Source organism: Triturus cristatus, chromosome 1_1, assembly GCF_964204655.1.
Source record: "Triturus cristatus chromosome 1_1, aTriCri1.1, whole genome shotgun sequence".
NCBI lineage: Eukaryota > Metazoa > Chordata > Amphibia > Caudata > Salamandridae > Triturus > Triturus cristatus.
In genome coordinates this window covers 31883838-31907698 of record NC_140579.1, presented here as the reverse complement: position 1 = coordinate 31907698, position 23861 = coordinate 31883838, and the positions used below count along the sequence as shown (strand labels likewise).

Below are 23861 nucleotides of genomic sequence, written 5' to 3'. Positions count from 1 at the left end.
TGGATCTTTGGGCACCCATTTTAACTCGCATTTTTAATGCTGCTATTGAAGGTAAACTTCCATTGACCTGGGGTCAATCTATTATAGTCCCCCTATTTAAGAAGGGTTCTAGGTCCGAGGCACGAAATTATCGCCCTATCTCACTCCTGGACTCATCGATTAAAATTTTGAGTAGGATACTCCTTAATAGACTGGAGATATGGGCAGAAGAAAATACCATTTTCTCACCAGTCCAGTATGGCTTTAGGAGGGGAATGGGTACAATGGAGCAGTGTCTGAACCTCGACCTTATAATAAGTAAATATGTCACGGTCAAAAAAGGGAATTTGTTTTTATGTTTCGCCGATCTTAGTAGTGCCTTCGATCTGGTCGAACACTCTATTCTGTGGCTAATACTACTGGAAATGGGCGCCCCGGCAGATATTGTGCACTTTTTGGCCAGATTATACGAAAGGCTCTCGTGCAAAGTTCGTTTTGGACCGGACGGGGAATCTACTCCCTTTTTTAGAGTGACCCGAGGCATCAGGCAGGGCTGTGTTCTGGCCCCACTGCTTTTTTCTTTATTTGTCAATCAAATTGACTCAATTCTTAGGCAAGTCCCCGCAGATGCCCCCAGAGTAGATGGCGACCCCATCCCAATATTGTTATATGCGGACGATGCCGTCCTTTTGTCACGTACTCAAATAGGCCTTCAACGTTTAATTAACTGCTTCTGTAGGTTTATTGATGATAGGAAATTGTTAATTAATAAAGAAAAAACTTATGTAATGACCTGCGGGAGCAAGAAAGGTGCCAAAAAGACGTTCTTCCTGGACGTGAATAAAATTCAATCCGTGACCAGTTTTTGCTACCTCGGAGTGACATTTTCTGGCGATGGAAAATGGGATAAGGAATGTGATAATGTGCGCCTTAAAATGGTAAAGAACATTAATGGAGTGTTTAGATTTGCCTCCAAGCTTGGGAATAGTAGAATTAACGACATGATTTCGATTTATAAAGCCAGATGTATCTCCTCTGCTTTATATGGTGCTGGAGTCTGGGGGCACCATACCCTTAGTGGTAAACATATCCAACTTGATGAGAACTCATTTTTGAGACGTCTACTGTGTACCCCCACATCAACTTCCACAGAATTAATTCACAGAGAGGTGGGGCTAGACTATATTGAAGATCTTGCAGCCCTTCGCCCTCTGACTTTATGGCGTTCCATCTGGTCTAAAACCGAAACCTTATTTACACAAAGAATAATAAGAGATTGTCTAAGGCTGGACCATTGTCTGTATATACCTTGGCTCAGACATATCTATTACTGGTTCAAGCTCCTTTTTAATCAAGATCCTTTTTTAATTCCCGAGGAAGCTGCCAGTATATCTAAATTAGATCTCAAGGTGTCTTTCTTACAATATACGAGACAATCTAGAGATTCTGTTCATCTTAACCAGCGTACTTACGTCTTTTATGGTGAATATAATTTAAACGAAGGTTTCCAGCCATATTTGACCGAAGTCACAAGAAGATCCCATCGCTTTGTTCTCACTCGGCTAAGGCTTGGAATAGCACACCATCTTGTGTCCTTTCCTATCACCAGGCAGCCTAGTAATATTTTATGCCCATGTGATGATTTATCCAAACTGAGTTGTTGCCATTTTATGCTTTTTTGTAAATTTTATGTATTTTTAAGACGTCATTTTTTAAAACCTATCTTTTTAAAATATAATGTTCGGACTACAAAGAATGCAATGCAGTTACTGTTTAATCTGGAGAGTGCAGATATATGTTTTTATACAGCTACCTATATTTTGAAATGTATGTGTGCCAGGAAATCTATTATCATGTAATTTTCTTGGCCTTTTATTAGTTGCATTGTCACTTTAGCGAGTGAGCAATATAAGCGACTTTTTGCACATGCCCAGAATTGTGATTTGCACTTTATTTGGCATTTCTTTGCTGTATCCTTGCTGCTATGTTTGTTCTTTGGCCATATAAATTGAAAGTCTATTGGAACAATTTTATTTGTTTTATATTGCTCATCCCATCATGCACTGGCACTTTATACGGGGATGGTAACTTGAATAACTCTTGGGGTAATTGGCCTGTATCCTGTTATTTTTTAAAGTTCTATTGTATGATGTTGTGTGTTATTTTATGTCTGCTATGTGGCTGTTTAAACATGCCGAATAAAGCATTTTCTGAACTGAACTGACAACCCCCAGCCAATAATTCACCCTAAAGCGTGTCATGAGGTAGCCCTGGGAATCCTGCTGTTTAAATATTTATTTCATCTAAAAAAACACAAACAGTACGAATACCATGAAAACTGGGGGTAAGATGGTTAACATTGAGCCGAAGTGATCAGTTGCGATGTCTAGTATTTGGGCAAACTATATGATAAATATAAGCAAACAATAAATACATTTACAGTTGCTGATGAATAGGGCAGCACTGCCTCATTTAATTCGAGTAACAATGGATTCCATTTTAATACTTTTTCCAAATCTGGAGAACAAAAGTTTGCCAGAATGACTGGTGGGAGTGAGGTCCAGTGCAGAGGATCTTGAAGATAAATACACTGCTCGGAACCTCGAGGAGGCCAAGTGCTGCCAAGTGCAACTAGCACACTAGAGTTTGTGGATCTTGGATGGAGTGCAGCTGGTATAAGATGCCAGAGAGGGTTGGGGCAGTACCATTCACTGCTTTGTACACATGCCTGGTATGTGGCTGTGTTTTTGGGTGGAAATCCAGTCAGCTTGGCATGATAGGATGAGGTGGGAGTCTGCCTAAAAAGGAGTGTAGAAGGTACCTTCTCAAGAGAGTGGAAGGCCAACTATTCAGATTATAAAAGCCCTGTATTGCAGTACTATACTGGTGACTTGATGGGTGTTTTGCCATGTTGAATGGGATATCTGTGTGACTCTTGTGTACATTCCAAACCTGATATTATTCTGAGGTTGTTGTAGTAGTTATGTGTGACTGTGTTTTGTTTTGGGAGGTGCCAATGAGGAGGAGAAATACAGGACTTCAGAATTAGAGGAGGTTCACATGGGGAACTGTAAAGCAATCTAGAAACAAATGATAGTAGGACAATTAAATACATGTGACTGAAGAAGGGCAAAAAAGTAGAAAATAAAAAAAGATTTTGGGGCCGTATGTATGAATTTATGTAGTATTTTGTGTTGAATGTGTATAATACTTATATAGAGCAAGAAGGTAGCGGAGCGCTGTACAGGGTCAAAGACAAGCATAAAGTCAATGAGTGATAGGAACAGTAGCTCGGTTATGGACAGTTAATGCATTGCGATGTTATGCACGGTTAATGCATTGTGATGCTATGGACGGTTATTGCATTGCGATGTTATGGTTGGTTAATGCATTGTGATGTTACGAACGGTTAGTGCATTGTGATGTTATGGATAGTTATTGCATTGTGATGTTATGGACGGTTAATGCATGTGATGTTATGAATGGTTAGTGCATTTTGATGTTATGGATGGTTAATGTATTGTGATGTTATGGACAATTAATACATTGCTATGTTATGGACAGTTAATGCATCGTGATGTTATGGATGGTTATTGCATTGTGATTTTATGGCTGGTTAATGCATTGTGATATTATGGACGGTTAATGCATTGTGATATTATAGTCCGTTAATGCATTGTGATGTTATGGACAGTTAATGCATTGAAACTTTATGGACGGTTAATGCATTGTGATGTTATGGACGGTTATAGCATTGTGATGTTATGGACGGTTAATGCATTGTGATGTTGTAGTCCGTTAATGCATTGTGATGTTATAGTCCGTTAATACATTGTGATGTTATGGACAGTTAATGCATTGCGATGTTATGGATTGTTAATGCATTGTGATGTTATGGACGGTTATTGCATTGCAATTTTATGGATGGTTAATGCATTGTGATGTTATGGATGGTTAATGCATTGCTATGTTAGGGACGGTTAATGCATTGCTATGTTATGGACAGTTAATGCATTGAGATGTTATGGAGGGTTAATGCATTGTGATGGTATGGACGGTTAGTGCATTGTTATGTCATAGACGGTTAATGCATTGTGATGTTATAATCTGTTAATGCATTGTGATGTTATGGAGAGTTAATGCATTGCGATATTATGGACGGTTAATGCATTGTGATGTTATACGGTTATTGCATTGCAATGTTATGGACGGTTAATGCATTGTGATGTTATGGACGGTTAATGCATTGTGATGTTATGGACGGTTATTGCATTGTGATGTTATGGACGGTTAATGCATTGTGATGTTATGGACGATTAATGCATTGTGATGTTATGGACGGTTAATGCATTGTGATCTTATGGACGGGTAATGCATTGTGATGTTATGGACGGTTATTGCATTGTGATGTTATGGACGGTTAATGCATTGTGATGTTATGGATGGTTATAAGTGGAGAAGTGTGGCTCAATGATTAGAGCGGCAGACCCTGATGCAGAGTTCTAGCCTGGGACCAGGGTTCAATTCCCTGCCTCGGCGGGTCTTGGGCTCAAAAAATTCCACGGACCTGATAATTCTCGCCTCGGTGCCATTCCAATCATGGAGTCCCACTCTGCAACTCTGGGCAATAGCTTGCTTAATCTCCACAACGGCCCCCACAACGCTAAGGATGCCTGGCCTCCACCTTGGGGGTGCCCAGGAGTGGATGCCTCACAGGGAAAGCCAGGATGGGTTCCACAGCGGTATTCGTACAAGTGCCTTGAGACCCTTGCGGGTGAGTAGTGCGCTATACAAGTATCAATTTACATTTACATTGCATTGTGATGTTATGGACGGTTAATGCATTGTGATGTTATGGACGGTTATTGCATTGTGATGTTATGGACGGTTATTGCATTGTGATGTTATGGACGGTTATTGCATTGTGATGTTATGGACGGTTAATGCATTGTGATGTTATGGACGGTTATTGCATTGTGATGTTATGGACGGTTATTGCATTGTGATGTTATGGACGGTTAATGCATTGTGATGTTATGGACGGTTAGTACATTGTGATGTAGTATTTTGCATACAAAATTGAATGAGAGCTCAAAAGAGGAAATGATGTCCCCGAAGGAGATGGAGTAAAAAAGAAGAGAGCGAGGGACAGAGCCTTGACTGACACCTACTGAAAGTGAAGCATTTGTGGGTTTGGACTTCCAGACACGCGAGATAGATCGGTTCGAGAGATAGAAGACAGGGCGTTGTGTCACATTATGGATGTTTATAAATCCACCACAATACTGGCCACTCATTTATGATTAAGGTAAGTAGATGTGGAGTTAAGAATAGTAAATGTATACTTCCTGTGTATGCTTACCTTGACAGTGCGTCTACGCATGTGACATCCAGCCCTGTGGATGTGTCCTTGTAGAGGAGAATGTGCCTGCACCATAGTGTGAGCCAGCGGCATGAGTCAGGATACCATTATTTTGATGAAATAAAAGTGGGTTGAGGATGTTGTGTATTTGGCTCAGGAATGCGTTGAGACGGAGGGCTGGAGGGTATCAGTAGCGTGTAAATGACATCCCAATCAGACAGAGGGGGTCAACGATCGGTAAAGAATGGGATATTGTGTTGGGAAGCAGTATTGGATCCAAGGGGTTCTTCGAGTAAGCACTGGCGTCGAGTAGATATTGAATAGCAAGTGATCAGAGAACAGTTATGAAAATAGAGTGTGTTATAAGCGATTATTGTGTCAAACTCCCTAAAGAAAGGACCAATTGTGCTGTTAGAAGGAAGTTATATTTTTTCTGGTATGCAGAGAAAATACTGGACAAAATATCTTGTTACGAATATCGAGAGCAAAAATATTGTCAAGGTAAGTTTCTATAGGTAAGTAAAGTTTTACTCTATATAATTCCACATATATTTACGTTAACGATACTTATATTTTCAAGATACGTAGATGTGGAGTTTAGAATAGTAAATCTATACTTACCCTTTTGCACTTACGTTCTCGATGTTTTAGTCCTCAATATTTGTGACACAATATTCTGTCCTCACGATATTTGTGTTTCCGATATTCTGTCAGTGATACATTTTGTCTTTGAATGGGCAATGGCTGATGTACAGTGACATCTGAAAGCACATGGGATGGTGGCTGGTGTGCTACTGTTACACAATTTATTGCTACTCAATTCAAAAACCCCAAAAGGATGGAAGTCTAAGATGGCCCTGCGGGAATCCCAACTTGTGACCTGCAGATCACTGCATACTTCAGTCATGAGCATGTAACTCACCCATTCTGTGGACTAAAGCCACCTCGCCAGGGCCCTTTCATATTAACGCATTTCTCCATAGACACATAATGGGTCAAACTCTTTGATACATCAGACCCAAATGTACAAGGAACTTAGGTTAACTGGGGCCTCCTAAATGGTACACCCCCTGCACAGCTGGAGGGACCCAAGTGAGGCCCCAGACTCACAGTCTGCAGCTAAAACTAGGAGCATCTCGACTTTGCAGTTTCTGTAAATTGTGATAGAACTTAAAAGCTTAAAAGTGCTGTGTTTACAGTTTGGACGCCTTGTTTCACTCTACAGCTGGGGCCCTCGAAGAGCAGGAGCTGAGCACTGTGAAATTTGTGGCGTCTCCTTACGTGGTGGACCTTTCGAAGACTGAGCGGTACTATGTTCCGGGAACGTCTTTTAAGGTGCAGGTGAGTATGACGTAAGCTAGACAAGTGCACGGCTCCTTCTGGGAGTGATGAGGCTGAACATTAGAGGGCAAACACGGTGACTGAACACATCACTATGATTTATGGGATATGTAGTCTTACTTCATCATGGGAAAGCCATAGGCAAGGGAACACACACACATTATGTAAATAAATAAAGACAAGTAATCAGACCTTCACATCTGTTCCATTGGAGACACTATGGTGGTCCTGCAGTAGGTCAGGAATGTGTTCAAGATGGCCCAGGCAGAAGCGCTTGCTATTTCCCATGCTAGAGAATGGTGGGAAATAAGTATTACATGGAAAACACTACCAATACTTTAGGTCAGCCAACAAGCACATCACCCACTTCTGACACCATGAGAGTTTCAATTGTCTTTATCTGGATAAGCATGGATATATCCCACTGATTGACAGTAACTCTGGCTCTGTTCCATCATGAATTTGTTGGGACCTCAACAGATGAGGCTACTGCTTCCCTCCGCTAAAATGTTAAGAATATCGAGAGCAAAAATATTGTCAAGGTGAGTTTCAATTGTAATTGAAAACCCTCCTAAATGATACAGAAAGTCAGATTTTAAGTCACAATTTTGAAAATGCCACTTTTAGTAAGTTTGCATTTTCTTGTCCTAACCATTTAGTACCGTCAGTCTGTTTCCTGGGTCACATGACTAGGTGTAGCCGGCATTTGGCTTTTGTGTATTCAACGGTATCACAGAGGAGACTAGATGTTGGCAGGATGGGCCATCTCTAGCCGGAGGGGGAGCTTCCTTTTCTTCCTGATCCTAGTCCTGCTTGTCCTGGTATGCCAGGCCCTGATACTCTGGGCCTCTGTGAATTGAGCTTCCTTTTCCATTTGGTTGTGGAGCCACTGATCCTCTTAGCTCTGGCACACTTGGTATTTGGATCCCTGGTCCCCTAGGTCCTGATCTTCATGACCCTCTTAGCTCTGTTTCTGGTCCTCGTTGCCATGATCCTTTTAGTTTACGTAGTCCTCTTGCCCTTGTCTTCTGGGCACCCTTGGCATTGCCCCCCATGGTCTTCCAAATCCCTGTCCTTCTTATTCCTGGACATGCTGACCATTAACCCCCCTCAGGTCCTGATTGACTTGAACCTCTTCAATCTGATCCTGGTCGTCTTGGCCCTCGTCCTCCTGCACCTTGCTTGTATGGCTCTGCCAGAACTTGTCCTGTCACAGATCAACCTAGCCTTTTCTAGTTCTGATGTTTCTTGGTCTTCAGTTCATGCTAGTCGAAGAACTTCCTGGCCCTGTATTTCCTGGTTCTGGTTTGACCGCCCCTAGCTGTTTGGATCTTAGGTCTCCCGTTTCACAGGCTCCCTGTACTGGACCTTTTCATCCTTCTCATCCTACTTCTCGCCCATCAGTCCCCCTGGTCTGTCTCCTCTGGTTTATCTAGTCCCCTGATATGCCTGTTCCTAATCCTTCTGATACTGGTCACGTTGGGCCATGTAGTCCTGGTCTTAGTTCTAGTACTCCTTTGTCTGGCCTTCATATATTGGGTCTTCTGAGGCTAGTTCCACTGGCCTTAATAGCCCCCAGTCCTCCTTCCCAATCCTACTTCTAATGGTCCTCCTGCAATTTCAATTACAATTTCTTAGACACCAGGCATGAATTTCTTCCTGCTACTTAGCAAAGGTTATCACTCATTTAATGTAATAAGCTTAAAAGTACATGGGCAACTTTTTAAATACACTGCACCCTTCTCTATAGGAAAAAAGGAAGCTTTAGGCCTGGGAAAAGGTTTATTTTGCCAGGTTGAAATGGCAGTTAAAACTTCACACAAAGGCCGCAATGGCAGGCCTATATCATGTTTTAAGAGGCTAAGAAAGTGGGTGGCACAATAAGTGCAGCAGGCTCTCTAATACCGTTTAATCCACGGGCCCTGGGTACGGCACACCACTTTAATAGGGACTTATAAGTAAATTAAATGTGCCAATTGTGTGTAAGCCAATTTCACCAAGTTTAAAGGGAAGAGTACAAGCACTTTAGCACTGGTTAGCAGTGGTAAAGGGTGCATAGTAGGGGCCCTGGTGTCACTCGTCTGCTCAGTGTGCCCTCGCCTTGCCCTTCTGACTCGTGTTGGTGTCTGTCTCCTGCCGTTTTTCTTATTTAACTGCTTGTTCTGCCGCTGACTCAGTAACTGCTCTTTCTTTGTCGGTGCTGTTTGTTCTATCTCAGTTTAACTGCTCCTTTTTGTATCCATTTTTCCTCTTTACCACTTGTTTCTGCATGTTTTGCTCCTTTCAGTGCTCCGGTTTGCATTGTGGTCTCTTCTGACAGTTTTTGCCCACCCACCCTCAGACTTGCTCTGCCGATCCTGCTTCTTATCTTGCTAATCACGCCAGACTTTCTTGCTCTCCCTGACAGACTTTCCCACTCCTGCTTAGTACGCCCACTACCCTCAGTGCTCCTCCCACTCTCCAAGGTCCTACTTAATGAAGGCTGCAGCGTCAGAGGAAAGCCCATCGGCACCAGTCCATGCCTGGGCCACACCCAGCACCAGGAACCCTGGTCCAAACTCCTCATGCAGCTACACCGTCGGGAAAATCCACCTGCTTAACCCTGGATGCTGCCACGAAAGCTGCCGCCTCAGCTCAGTCCATGGTTGGCCCCTTTGCCTGCTTGCATTGCCACTTCACCTGCGTACACACACCCACTCCCACCAATGACACACACCACATATCTCACCAAGTCAGAACTCAAGACCCGCACTCACACAGCACCACACACCCACCCCGCACAACAGCACTCACAAACAATCAACACATGATCACTCCGCAAGAACTCCACCGAGATTTGGGACCTCATCGACTCCCATGCACAGGACCTCTTCTTCCTCACCAAAACCCGACTCAACCCCACATCGGCGCTGGAAAAAATCCTGCACCAGGTCCAACCCCATAAACCACAGGGAGGACTCACCATCATCCACAGAGACACCTCTCACACCAATCCACAAGCCACTTTTATGGAACAGGTGCACTTCAAGCTTCAAACTGACAGTACAACCCCTATCAAAGGCACCCTCGCCTTGGACCTCCTCACAGAATTTTTCACCACGTGTACCAAAAACATCATACTTCTAGGCAATCTCAACTTTCCTCTCGACATCCCTACAGATTCCATCACATGGGCATGCTCGAAAGTCTACAAGACACCGGCCTCACCTAGCGTGTACAAAACCCTACCCATATTGCCGTACACACCCTGGACTCCATTCTATCTCCCAGCAATAAAGTTAAAGTCAGCCACATCACTCCACTCACATGGGATGACCACTCCATCGTCTACTTCCACTTAATAGGGCCACCAACTACCCTTATGGAGTCTAGCAACACCCCAAGACACAGCTGGAAGACTGTTACAGAAACAGAATGGCTCAATGCCCTCCAAATAAACTACTCAGACTCCACTAACGTCCTCATCACTGACACAAAAAACTTCAACAACTAGATCACCACCTTCGCCAATACCCTGGCACCCCTGAAAAACACCAAACCCAAAAGATCCAGCTGGTACAATGATGACCTCAGAGAATCCAAGAAGGTTTGCAAACAACTCAGAAGGAAATGGAGAACCACCAAAGGAACAACTGCAAGAAACACCTACAAGGCCGCACTTAGACACGTTCATCACCAAGTGAAAGAGGGCAAAAAAGGCCCTTATCCTGAGAATGTAATCTAGCTCCAAACACTGCTAAGAACTTTTTACCATTGTTCAGGAAATCACCAACCCAACATTAGCAGCCAACACCCTCACCCCAACAGAAGAACTCTGCAACAACCTCTCTGGCTTCTTCCACAAAAAAACACCAAGATCCACAGCCACTTCAAACCCCAGCTACCCCCTCATCGACCTTCCTAGCCTGCTAACCTCATCAACCAAAGACGACAAACTGACAGCATGGAATCCTCTATCCATCGGGGACACTGCAGCAATGATGTTGACAGTCTACTCCGTGGCTCCCACAGACCCTTGCCCCCGCCATATCTACAACCTCGGAAGAGCCACGATCAGCGCTGCACTTACTGCCATCATCAACACCTCTCTCAAGAACCTTCCCAGATAGGTGGAAACATGCCGAAGTCACTGCCCTCCTCAAAAAAAAACCTCAGCCAAATCCGAAGTACTCAGTAAACATCGTTCCATCTCGCTTCTCCCCTTCACAGCCAAAGTCATCAGGAAGACCATCAACAGACAACTCTCTGACCACCTAGAATGCCACAAGCTCCTGGACGACTCATAATCAGGATCCCAAAACAACCACAGCACCCGAAACAGCCCTCATCGCTGCCAAAGATGTCATACTCACAATACTCGATCATGGACAGACCATCGCCCTCTTCCTCCTCAACCATCACATACTCATCGCCAGACTACTCAAAGTGGGAATCCAAGAACCAGCGCTGAAATGGATAGCTTCCTTCCTCTCTTGAAGAATACGATGAGTCAGACTAACATTGTTCACTTTAGAATCAAAAGGACCTTATCTGCCGTGTCCCACAGAGATCATCACTCAGCCCCACGCTTTTCAACATGTACATGACTCCTCTGGCAAACATCATCAGGTTCCCATGAAATCAACATCCTTTCCTGCGCTGATGACACCCTGCTCATTCTTTCCCTCGAGATGCCACTGTCACCACCAAGACAAACTTCAAACAATGTATGGCAAGTGCTGGCAATTCGATAAAAGAAAACTGCCTCAAGCTCAAAACAGACAAAACTGAAGTGCTGGTCTTTGGGAATAAGACCTCACCTTGGGACTCCACCTGGTGATCCACTTAACATTTGACCTACATCTACCCCAACCCACTACTCTAGAAAGCTAGGCCACATCCTGGACATCAACCTCGCCATGACGCCACAGGTCAATGCCGTCACCTTCTCATACTTCCACGCCCTCTGCATATTATGTAAAATCTTCAAGTGGCTCCGACTGGACACCAGACGTACCATCACGCAGGCCCTAATCACAAGCAGATTGGAATACAGCAACGCACTCTATACCGGCATCCCAACCCAGCTTCTTCACAGACGCCAAACCATCCAAAATGCTGCTACCGCCAGACTCGTCCTCAACCTCCCACGTTGAACCCACACCACTCCTCACAAAGCTTCATTGGCTCCTCATCCAGACGTGCTGCCAGTTGAAATCTCTCATGACGCATTCAAGCCAGTACACAACACAGAACCCACATACCACATACCTCAAACACTAGCTTCACTTCCACCAACCCACCAGACAACTTCGCTCAGCATCACTCTCAGCGAAACACACACCACTCATCCACAGAAGCAGAACATCCTGGAATTACCTCTCGCTACACATCAGGGACTCCTCCTCAGTTCTTGAATTCCACAAGAAGCTGAAGACCTGACTATTCAATTAGTCTTCTTGCAAAACCCTCAAGACTTCCTGTACCCAAGCCCAGCCTAACCACACGCCTACACTCACCTACTCAGAGCCTGGATGCTCTCACGGGTGACAAGCTGTGCTCTACAAATCCACCTTAAATTACATTACAGAGTCCTAAGGCAAGCAAAAATAAATTCTGCAAAATAAGAGCAGTGGATGCAAAGAGTATTGGGGAAGACCACCTTATGGCTGACAGGTCAAACAGTGCTTTACACGTGCAGTCCGTCAGTCAGTTATGGTTTCACTACTATATTGAGATTGACACATTCTTTTGTGAATACTGTTTTTCATTTGTGATTAACAATTATCAATTAAATTACCATTTCCAGTTTGGATTACCAGTGGAAAATCCTTTTAAGAGTACCAGATTGCATTGTGGATTGTATTTTTTGTATTTCTACAGATTTCATAAGTTCTCGACTTTAATTTTAACAGATAGATAGATACACACATACACATATATAAATCTATGTAGAGATATGTGTAAATATCTCTATCTATCTATCTATATATATATCTATATATATATATATATATATATATATATATATATATATATATATATATAAATACGCTTGAATTTAACCTTCATTTGTCTCTGCCACTCACAGTTGAGCTCGGCCCCATCTTCTCTACTTTTATAGTGTATTGGCAATGCCAATAACTCTGCCTATAAAGGAATGTGGTATGGTAATATGAAGCATTACAAATAAACTGCATGGGGATGAATATGCTTTTGTGTGGAAGCAAAGAACTGTTGAATAATATTGGTGTAGGTCAAAAGCTCGAATGCACTGGAGAGCCAGAGCTAAACATGCATGTAGGTGAATGACTGCCCTCCTCCAACATGTGTTGCTGGCAGGGAAAACACCATTGATGATTTAGTTATCTAAGACACTTTAATAGCATCAGAATGTCATGTATGCACCTGAAAGTTCAAGCTCAGTCAGATGGTTACATAAACAAAATGATCACAACTGTGTGCAGTGTAACCACATTTTGTAGATGCACACAACTTCTGCCCAGTCAAAACATATACTCCCAGCTCCCAACATGTGGGCAGAGCCAAAGCCCCTCTCTAGTGATACCCGCATAATTATCTGGTGGTGACTTCGCTGTCAAGCCAGTCCAATAAAACTATAATGCATCTTGAGGAGAAACTATCTTCCCATCTATTTCACATTTTTTATTAAATACAAATCCTTTATACTGTAAAACATTTTATGGCCCTCAACAGTCTTCCTGGTTAAATATTTAAACTCAATAAGGAATTCACAGATCCCAATTCCTGTGAAAACTCTGCACCTCTCCCTAGTTCTATAACTAACGGTCCACTTTTTAATTTTTTTTTAAATTAAAACCATTGACTCTTCTCTTACAGACATGGATGTTTTCTGTGTCCACTTTGCCTCACCACCAATCTGGGAATAGGCAATGTGCGGTGTTGCAAGTGTAGCCAAATCACGCATTCAGGATTTCCACTTGATCTCCGCACACCTCACATTCTTAATCAGTCACTCATAACATTGGCACTTTGTTCACTGACGTCTGATATTCCTCTCTGGCACATTTCATTTGGACTGGATGAGAGCCTTGGTATCCCCCCTTTTGAACAGCCCAGTGCTGATCCCTCTCTGATTAGCATGTCTGACTCATTTCCCTTTTCCAGTTCCCTGCTAAAGTATTAGTATTCGAGGTGAATCATCAAATCTCCCATTGCATTAAATTCTACAATCTTCTCAAACCTATACAATTGGTTTATGGCCTCTGGCGGAACAGCCCTTCTAGCCATTCTGACCATTTCAGGTGGGCTCTAGAAAATGAAGACTGAGAAGTACTTATCCTTCTTGATTTCTGCCACCTCCTTTTCCATGGTTTTCACACCATCTGCCAATGCCAGACTTAAATAGACATCCATGGCAGAACCCTTTCATAACAAATCACAATGCGGTGCAATTGCCACCCTTCAGGTTCTCTCTGATACAGGGTTCCACAGGAGTACTTCCTTCGCCCCACCCTGTTGGATGCCATTGGCCATCCTCATCTGATGCTTCTGAGTCACAATGATGGCTTATGCAGATGATACTCAAATGATGGTGACATTAGACTCCAGCCTTAAGAAATTTCAGTCCAGGTTTTGCCAGTGGACCAGCATAAACAAAAAAACTCCCTCAATTTGAGCAGCCACTGGATGGAATTTCTGGTCTTTGGAACTGATAACTCTACTGGAACTCCATCTTGTGCCTCGAGATCTGGGACCAACATCTACGAGTTTAGCAGGGGAGTGATTCCATCTCAGCAGCACCTGCTGTCATGGGTTTTCCCACTTTGACCGATGATGGTTTAATGGTGGTAGACCTGCGAGGTATGAATGATGATTATTGAAGGATGGAGAAGGCCTCGCCTGTTTTTATAGACAGTCTAGTGAGCCATGAGCCCCTTCTGTGTCTCTAGTATTGTAGATTCTACCTGGAGTCTGTGCTTGTTATTGAGTGCAGTAATGTACATGCAACAGAAGTATGACAGTGTGTTCCTGTCTTTTTTTGGCACAATTCATTGCCATTGACCAAAATGACGTGTTTCATATTGTTTGTGTCATTTACCAGACAATGGTATCTCACACGGATGGCTCCGTGGCTGCCGGGATCCCTGTGAAGTTGGCCATGCAAACAAATGGAGCCCCCTGGCATTCCCTGGCAACTCAGAAATCAGATCAGAATGGAGTGTTGGAGCACTACATCAACACACCCACTACTGCCAAGACACTGGATGTATCGGTGAGTGTCTGTTGTCTTTGGTTATTATTAAAGAACGTACAGGCTTGGTGGATCACTAGTAAGAGCTAAGAGGAAGGGCTCATCTCTCTAGAGTTTTGTACCAAGATCATCTTAGTCATACAGCCATTACTGTCTTGTCTTCTCTCTTTGGTGAGGGCCAGAGTAGATGTAAATCACAAGGCAAATCAAACCATGCCCCATTGCTATAAAATAGAGATAAAGTGATATGTCCAGGATCATACTAATTAGACAACCAGTCAATAAGAAATGGAACTAAAATCTGCTTGTTTAACCATCACCTAATCAACTGTTGACAACTACTCCAATTGAGAACTTCTCTGCTATACTCTGTTACACTTTCATAGAATAACTGTCTAATCCTTTCCTTGTCTATCTTGTGGTGTTCTTTTTGACGTGTGCAAGAGGAGAAACCAACATATGTGTTACGTTTTGCTATCTGACTCCTGTATTGCTTCCAAATATCACTAGTATCTCTTGGTAGTACTTTGGTACAGCAGAGTCTTCCCACTAATACTCAGTGAGTGATAGACAAAAGCCTGATCATGGTATAGATAAGTGCTACATGTAGCTAAGGAAGAGTGTACATTGCATTTTAGAGTGGAGTGAATATAATTGCCCATGGCTGGTCACTTGTGTGTACAGTGGCCATTATGTGTGCAAAAGGACACTCTTGGGTTGGAGGGTGATTAAAGGCTTTGCAATAGACAGCTGTAATCGTCCCTCATGTTTTACTTCTGCATAGCTAATTTTTTCTTCCCAGTGGACCCAATGTTTGGAGGCCACTGGCTTCTTTTCGTGTTATTGGTATGCCACAGGGATGGGATTCATCAACGCCCTGGATTAAAATGGTTCCAGTCGCTCATCACGGAAGTCCTTCACTTCACTCAGAGTGTGTGTGTTGTTGTGTGGTTGTGCTTATGATTGTGTGCTTTGCGAATTGTGTCATCTGTGAAAATACTCTGCATGTTTTATAAGATAGCGGGTCGCTGTTAAGGTCACTGCATCTTCCCCAAGCTTGCAGCAGCATTTGAAACTGTGCCTCAAAGGCCCCATTGGAGTGTTAACCTTGTTTGGTTTCTGGGTTGCATTCCACATTCCGACTATGCCATGGAAAAGCACACTGGCTGAAACTTGGGATGTCAGGTCTGTGACTTCATAATACCTTTCCTTCTAACCGTGTGTTTCTTCTCCTCCTTCAGTGTAAGAAACCTAGGATATACAGCTGAAGCTGCTTCTTGTTCAGGTTGATGCGGATATACATTTTGAGGATGGCATACATTTTGAGTGAGCCGTTGATTAGCACCAGTGGCTTCAATTCCGTACTCTCCCTCCATAGCATCGAGTTAGTATTAATTTTGGATTCCAAATAAAACTCTGCAGCACCAGTTGAGAAAAGGAAACTATACCATGATGAGGTAATTGTCGTAGTGCTGTGTCCTTTTCAGGAGAGTAGAAGCTGTACTATGCCTACATTAACCACCACCTGAACTTCCACCAACCAACGAGAAGACTTCTCTCTGCCTCCCTTTCACTTGCGCATTCTCCCCACATCTACAGAAGCAGAAGTGGAAGATGCTCTTTCTCCCACATAGAAGCAAAGACCTGGAATAGCCTCCCCACGCACCTCTGGACCATCACCTCACTTCCGGAATTCCAAATGGCCCTCAAACCCTGGCTGTTCGAAAAAGCCTCCTGGGCCTGCAAGCACCTGGATGCCCCATCGGGTGATTAGCCGTGCTTTATAAATCCTGATTGATTGATTGATACTGTTCAGAGTGGTGATGATTATCTCTGGACCTCAAGGATGAGCTCAAGGCCCAGCTGACAGGGTCATGCTCTAGAACAGTCGGCCAGTTAGAGGCAGCCCTGCAAATTCTGTATCTCGAAAGCGCCAAGCACAGGCTGGGCACACTGAAAGCTTGCGTCCGCTGATTAGCCAGTGTGTCCCTCTCAGACTGCCACCTAAAAACCTGACCTGATGTAGTGAGCACCATGACCATTACCCAGTGGTGGACAGAAGCATGCATAAAAGGGGTTGCTGAAACCCCCTTTAGTTTGTGGAAGCCTGTCTGTTCCTCCCTGGCCCTAGAGAAGCTCGGCTGTTGCCACTGTTAGTAGTGCGTTTCATTGGCTGAGGCTAGTTAACTTGAAGTCTTCACACAATGTTTTTACCCCACCTTTGGCCCTTTAGTACTTGCACTTCTTCTGCAACCAGGAAAACAAGCCTGGTGTAGCCCCTGATGTTTCTATAAAATGCATCTTGAAGCAGCAGGTTTCATATCTTGTGCCTGAATTTTAGGATTTCTGCTGAAACCACTTACTTAATGATTTTCTACTTAGTTGTCTCACCTGAGAAAATTGCATCGTCTCTTTTTATTTAATGTTTTTGTTGTCACATGTATCAAACTCAGCCGACATAGAGGTAACAAGGTATCCTCTCTGTTTACAATGTTACAATTGCTGTAATTTAAAAGGAAGTATGCCCTTCGTGTGGCCCTGAGGGCCTTTTAGCAGTCACTAGCCAATCCGTTGGGCTCCTTGGCTGTCACTAAACCTTCTTTGAAGCACTCGCAGCTTCTTACCCAAGCATTTCTCATAGGGTAAGTAGACACATGCATGAAGTTTCCAGCAATCCTACAGAGGATTTACAATATATGCCATGTTGACTAATAGCCATTTATGTTCCTCAGCTGTGACTCTCTTGAGTAGGTCTGGTTTCCTTAACTCTAAGTAGGAGCATTTAAACAGCTGCAGCCCGCGCAGGTAAGAGCGGTGGGGATGGGTTGGGGGGCGATTCGACCAACGACCACATGGGAAAATTCAATAAATAAATAATTTCCCCTCGTTGTTGTCGAAATCCCTCCTCACCCGGCCTGCCCTTAAAAAATTAAACTGAAAAGTTTAATTTTTCTTTCTTAAAAGCATCCCATTTGCCTTTAAGGAAAACGGGCTGCATTTGTGTTAAAACTGCATTATTTAAAAAGCAGTCACAGACATGGTGGTCTGCTGACCACAGCAGGCCACCATCCCTGGGAGTTCTAGCCACTCCCAATGGGGGCGCAAATTGCACTTAACTCATGAATATTAATGGGGCATGAAATTTGCGACCCCATTGGGAATCGCAAACAGTGTCTGGGACACTGTTGTACATTCACTTTTGTGAGTCGCAAATTGTGATGTCGCAATTCGACGCAATTTGCGACTCGCAAAAGTGAATGCTCGTACATCTGGCCCCAGGTCACTTGGATTCAGCGTAGACACCGCCCTCACCATAAAGAAACACATTGTCAAAAAACAAAGGTGGCCTTGTAACAGCTCTCTCTTCTAAAAAAATACTCATACTTTTTTTCCAGAACCAACTTCAGAGGTGCTCTTCAAGCCCTCATACTCTCTTACCTGGAAAGTGGTAACGCTCTGCCGCATGGAATTACAAACTGGACACTGGCACCCCTTAAGTGCAGGGCTGGACTGGCTACCAGGCATTTTGGTGGGGGACGGATTAACAACAATACAAAAACAAGCATTTGCAATGCAATAGGTCTCGCATTTGCAAGAATTTGAGCAATTGGCATTGTAAATGACGATGCCTCTTTATTTACGTAGTTACGTATTGGTTTTTCATACATGAATAAAAGACATCACCATTTACGATTACAATTGCTTAAACTCTCGCAAATGCAAGACCTATTGCATTGCAAATGCTTGTTTTGATATGCAGCACCCCCGCACCCACCGCTCCAGCGCCTATGCTAATAGGAGCCAAGATTGACTCTTAGCAGAGAAATCAAGAAAAGCAGCTGCTGGAACCGATGTGTTTGACACTCTTGACCTTAAATCTCCACCCCTAGGCCAGAGAGCAGTCAGTCACCACGTGTGACAGCCACGAGTAATCACCCTACCTCTCTCCAGACAGTCCCTCCTCATCCGATATTTAAAAGCGTTTTAGGAGAGTGAACTAACTCGAAAACATTGCTTTATAAAATGAGCTTTACCTGCCAGTGGTGGTCTCTAAAGGGGAAATTCTTGCTGGATTTGTTCCTGTGAAGTCGACTTTGGAGCTGAACGAGACAACTTGCAATGTATTTATCCATTGTTTTATGCAACCTCCCTCCACAACAATGATCTTTATAGCACCATCGTTCCAACCAAGTTGAGTTAACATTGCAAGTCAGAGTTCTTTAAATAATTGAGGATTGAGGGGATACTCATAAGTTGTATGACAAGTGCGTACGAAGTGCCAAACATGCGCTCTCACTGTTTTTAGGTCTCGCCTAGCGACGCAGCACATGCGCTGCATGCTTGCGAGATCTATTGTTGTCGATTTAGCTTCCGAAGGGGGACAGGAGATGTGCACGTGCCCGGACAGACAATGTGCACGTGTACGGCTTGCGGGGTTTTAGCACAACGCGTGCATGGCGCCCTTTCACTTTCCCTCCCTCCCCCCGTTGGCTCCAGATCATCTCGGAAGCTCCCAGGGACCCTGCACGGTGTCAGCAGTAACGTGCGCATGGCGCGCTTTCACTTTCCCTCCCTCCCCCCGTCAGCTACAGATCAAGGTATCTCAGACCTTAATCGCTGCGCGACTTACTTACACTGTTCTTCTGTTTATTCTGTGAAATTCAGTAACGCGCGCATGCCATGCTTTCACTTTCCCTCTTTCCCCCCGTCGGCTCTAGATCAAGGTATTGCTTTGTTTGCACATTTCTCAGACCTTAATCGCTGCGTGACTTTCTTACACTGTTCTTCTGTATATTCTGTGAAGTTTTCTTTTGGCTTGCCTGCTATCTTGATGGCGGTGAACCACACTGTTGTATGACCTGGAGATAGAGACTGGTGCACACACGTAGACCAACTGCATTTTTGGCAGCATGAACAATAAAGGGATGCAGAAAATGTAAAAAGTATTTCGTATCCAATAAATATAAAAAAAGTTCAAGGATTAGTGAACGTCAAAAGGGGGACACTGGCTTTCTGCTTGGGCAGCTGGAGGGGGATGATTTTTGATTTTTTCAGCTTCACTATCAGAATGAGACCGCTGTCCTTCCTTCCGTCGTCTCCATCCAAGAATCAACAGTGGCTTTTGCACCCACACAGGAGTGCTCAGAGGAGCGCAGTTGTGAAGCATTGCTGTTTCAGAGCACACAAATGGTGCACCTCATTTTACTATTTTTTTTAATTTTTTGACCTCTCAGAACTGCTAAAAGCGCCGCGATGCCCACTCCTGCAAGAACGCTGAACAGTAAGCTTTAACACAATAATAATACAATGTATAAAGTGCATGGCTACTTCAGCAGAAGTGTCCCAGCGCTTTCTTAACTGTGGTGACTGCAGCCAGCCGAGCCCCTGAAGACCTCCGACACTGGAGGGTGGGAGCGCGGTAGGGTCTGATGAAGCGGTGAAGATAGCTGACACCTGATTTGTTAAAGACCCTGTAACAGTAGCATAGAGCCTTGAAGGCAGCCTTTATGGGAATCCGGCGCACTTTATGCCGAGCCCATCGAAGCCTGTCTGGGAAGGTTCCGCAGTAGCTGAGCCTCTGACTCCTGTACTGCATCCACCCATGAGAGCGTCGGGATGTAACTTGACAACATAGCATAACAAAAGAACTTATGGCAAAAAAACAATATGGCATAGAAACGTTGCCACATATGGGAATATGGTAACATAGTTTACCATTCGCACAGTATGCAGTGAGTGGTGCTATCTGGTATTTTTATTGAATGAAGGGTCAGCTGTGGTTGACTGGTAATGTGAGGCTTTTATGCTTCATAAATTGTTAAAGGAGCAAGAGGCATGTTAATGCGATACCTCTGAAAAACGTGTCCCAATTAAACATGCTAATTGGGGCAAGTGTACAAATAAACGCACGTTCACGCATTTATTACCACGGTGTAATCCAGACTCCTTGTTATGACCATGGTGTAACATAATGAGCAAAAAGCTATTTATTGCTTCATAAATTGCACGTAATAATGATGTCACAGAGGAAAACAAAGCCCCCTGCACCTTTTAGTGTGGCTAGATCTCACCTGTTTAGGCCTTTGTTTTCTGGTTCTGGTCAGGTCCCTTAGTTATTAATAAATACACGTGCAAAAACATCCTATATAAGCCCTCTGCACGGATCTGTAGGGATTAATGTACTGTTTATTACCATTGCTCCTTGAAGGGCAGTGCATACAGCTGGTGGTTTAACAGTCCTTCCATTGGGTGGGGGTCTCTGCTGCTGCTGGGTCCACTCCTGTGCCACCGCTGGTGGATTAACAGTCCTTCCATAGGGTGGAGGTCTCTGCCGCTGCTGGGTCCACTCCTGTGCCACCGCTGGTGGATTAACAGTCCTTCCATAGGGTGGAGGTCTCTGCCGCTGCTTGGTCCACTCCTGTGCCACCGCTGGTGGATTAACAGTCCTTCCATAGGGTGGAGGTCTCTGCCGCTGCTGGGTCCACTCCTGTGCGACTGCTGGTGGATTAACAGTCCTTCCATAGGGTGGAGGTCTCTGCCGCTGCTGGGTCCACTCCTGTGCCACCGCTGGTGGATTAACAGTCCTTCCATAGGGTGGAGGTCTCTGCCGCTGCTGGGTCCCCTCCTGTGCCACCGCTGGTGGATTAACAGTCCTTCCATAGGGTGGAGGTCTCTGCCGCTGCTGGGTCCACTCCTGTGCCACCGCTGGTGGATTAATAGGTTCTCCAGTTTGGAGGGGTTCTATGTCGCTTTTGGTTCATGGTAATACAGCTGGTGGTAGGTGGAACAGTTCGTCGGTGGGGTCTCTGTCACCCCACAGGTGAACTCTGCATACATGTAACTGTTGGTTTAACTGTCCCTTCAGAGGGTTATGTGGCTTTGGGGTGGACTCCACACTGTGTGCAGCGGGTGGGCTACAGTTCCTCCAGTGGGTTGGGGGTCTGTGGCTGCTCAGTATGACATTTTCCCCCAGTGGGGTGTGGTCTCTTTCCACTCTGGGTGGGGTCCTCAATGGGCATAAATAGCATATACACTGCTAAACTGCGTCGCCCCTCCCCCATCCTTTGCTCTCAATCGGATCTTGAAATTTACTCGAGGGCCCCTGAGATGGTATTTAAAAGTTAAAATCTCGCTCCCCCGATCCCTTCTTCAGGTCAAAGAATCCCAAATTACATACTTGGAATTAGTTTGTCGTCTTACTTTGCCCCTAGTAATAATAATTCTGCTTCAAACATCCCAATTTCTTAACTAAAATGTGGTTCTTCTGAAATTTCCTAAGCCTCAGGTCTGCAATTGTTGTTTCCACACAAGTTTGCAGCATTAGAATATTTGGGGGCTTTGGGGCGTGCCTTGGTAGGAGGTGGGAATGGAATGCGGTGTTTGAAATGGTAACCCTAATTTACGGTCCGGGCTTTGACAGCACCACAGTTAAACAGAGCTACTACTGATAATGTACAGAGGTGGTGGCCTTTGGGTCCGCCTCTTTCAGCCATTGGCTCATGACTTTGTCAATCATGTCTTGGCTAAGGCCAGTATATTCATCGAATGATATTGCCGGCCTGCCATCTAACCCTAATAGGGTGAACTGGAAGCCCTTTAATAGAAAACGTTTCCAGCTGAAGTGTGAAGTTTTTACGAAACAGAGCTCCATTTAAACCTCCCAAGGACGTAGGAGGTGGCCCCATCTAGCAATTCTTGCTTGGTTGTGGGTGCGGGAGGCTGGAGTGACAGGTGGGGGGGCTGTTTTGGCAGAGGAGGACGCCCAACGCACCACTCTCCATGTCCCCACCCACTTGCTAAAACCATACTCTCTTCCCTGAACTATCGCACAGTTAATGCCTCAGGGCATTAATGCGCTATATAAATAAAATCAACGTAACACAGTGAAAAGTATCTTAAGGTTGGCAGGTCTGGTATTGCCCATTTGGGGCAACCCAGTACTTGCCTTGAATGAAGGGACAACTTTACTCTTAAAGAGCTCTGTCTGCTGCTGCTTGACATACAAAATGCACAGACCGCAGAATAAAATAGGGTCTCAAAACCGGATTCCCCCATGCCAACATCCACGGCATTCAATGCAAATACAGAAAACTGTTTAAAAAGTTACAAATGTGAATATATCGTCACACTGCAGTTCTGTAGTGTCCAAGTGCCGCAAATACAAAGTGTTTTTTTTTTACCGAAGATAGTTAATCAATTTACCGACTTCAGAAGGAAGAAAGGCTCAGATGGGCTTGTGGGGATTCAAACATGTGACCTTCAAATCACTGCATGTTTCAGTGGCGATAGTTTAACTCACTACACTATCTGTAACGTGAAATAAATGCATTGTGCCAAAATGTAATGAGCCAAAACATCAAAAAAGAGCCAGCAGGACTCTTGCTTTCAAGAGACCCTGATGGTGCACATGTGGCAGCCAAAACATCCAAAAAGAACCAGCAGGAGTCTTTCTTTCAAGAGACCCTGATGGTGCACATGTGGCAGCCAAAACATCAAAAAAGATCCAGCAGGAGTCTTGCTTTCAAGTGACCCTGATGGTGCACATGTGGCAGCCAAAACATCAAAAAAGAACCAGCAGGAGTCTTTCTTTCAAGAGACCCTGATGGTGCACATGTGGCAGCCAAAACATCAAAAAAGAACCAGCAGAAGTCGTGCTTTCAAGAGACCCTGATGGTACACATGTGGCAGCCAAAACATCAAAAAAGAACCAGCAGGAGTCTTTCTTTGAAGAGACCCTGGTGGTGCACATGTGGCAGCCAAAACATCAAAAAAGAACCAGCAGGAGTCTTGCTTTCAAGAGACCCTGATGGTGCACATGTGGCAGCCAAAACATCAAAAAAGAACCAGCAGGAGTCTTTCTTTCAAGAGACCCTGATGGTACACATGTAGCAGCCAAAACATCAAAAAAGAACCAGCAGGAGTCTTGCTTTCAAGAGACCCTGATGGTGCACATGTGGCAGCCAA

General features: G+C 44.3%; 1 protein-coding gene across 1 annotated transcript in view; it reads left to right on the top strand.

Annotated features, from left to right (window-relative positions):
- The window catches only part of LOC146869242 (complement C4-like), a 550923-nt gene that overhangs the window by 194570 nt on the left and 332492 nt on the right, over positions 1–23861 (top strand). The window contains exons 10-11 of the mRNA XM_085646117.1: positions 6567–6682; positions 14748–14918. Coding sequence (XP_085502243.1) covers positions 6567–6682; positions 14748–14918 — 287 coding nt within the window. The remainder of the gene's footprint in view (positions 1–6566; positions 6683–14747; positions 14919–23861) is intronic.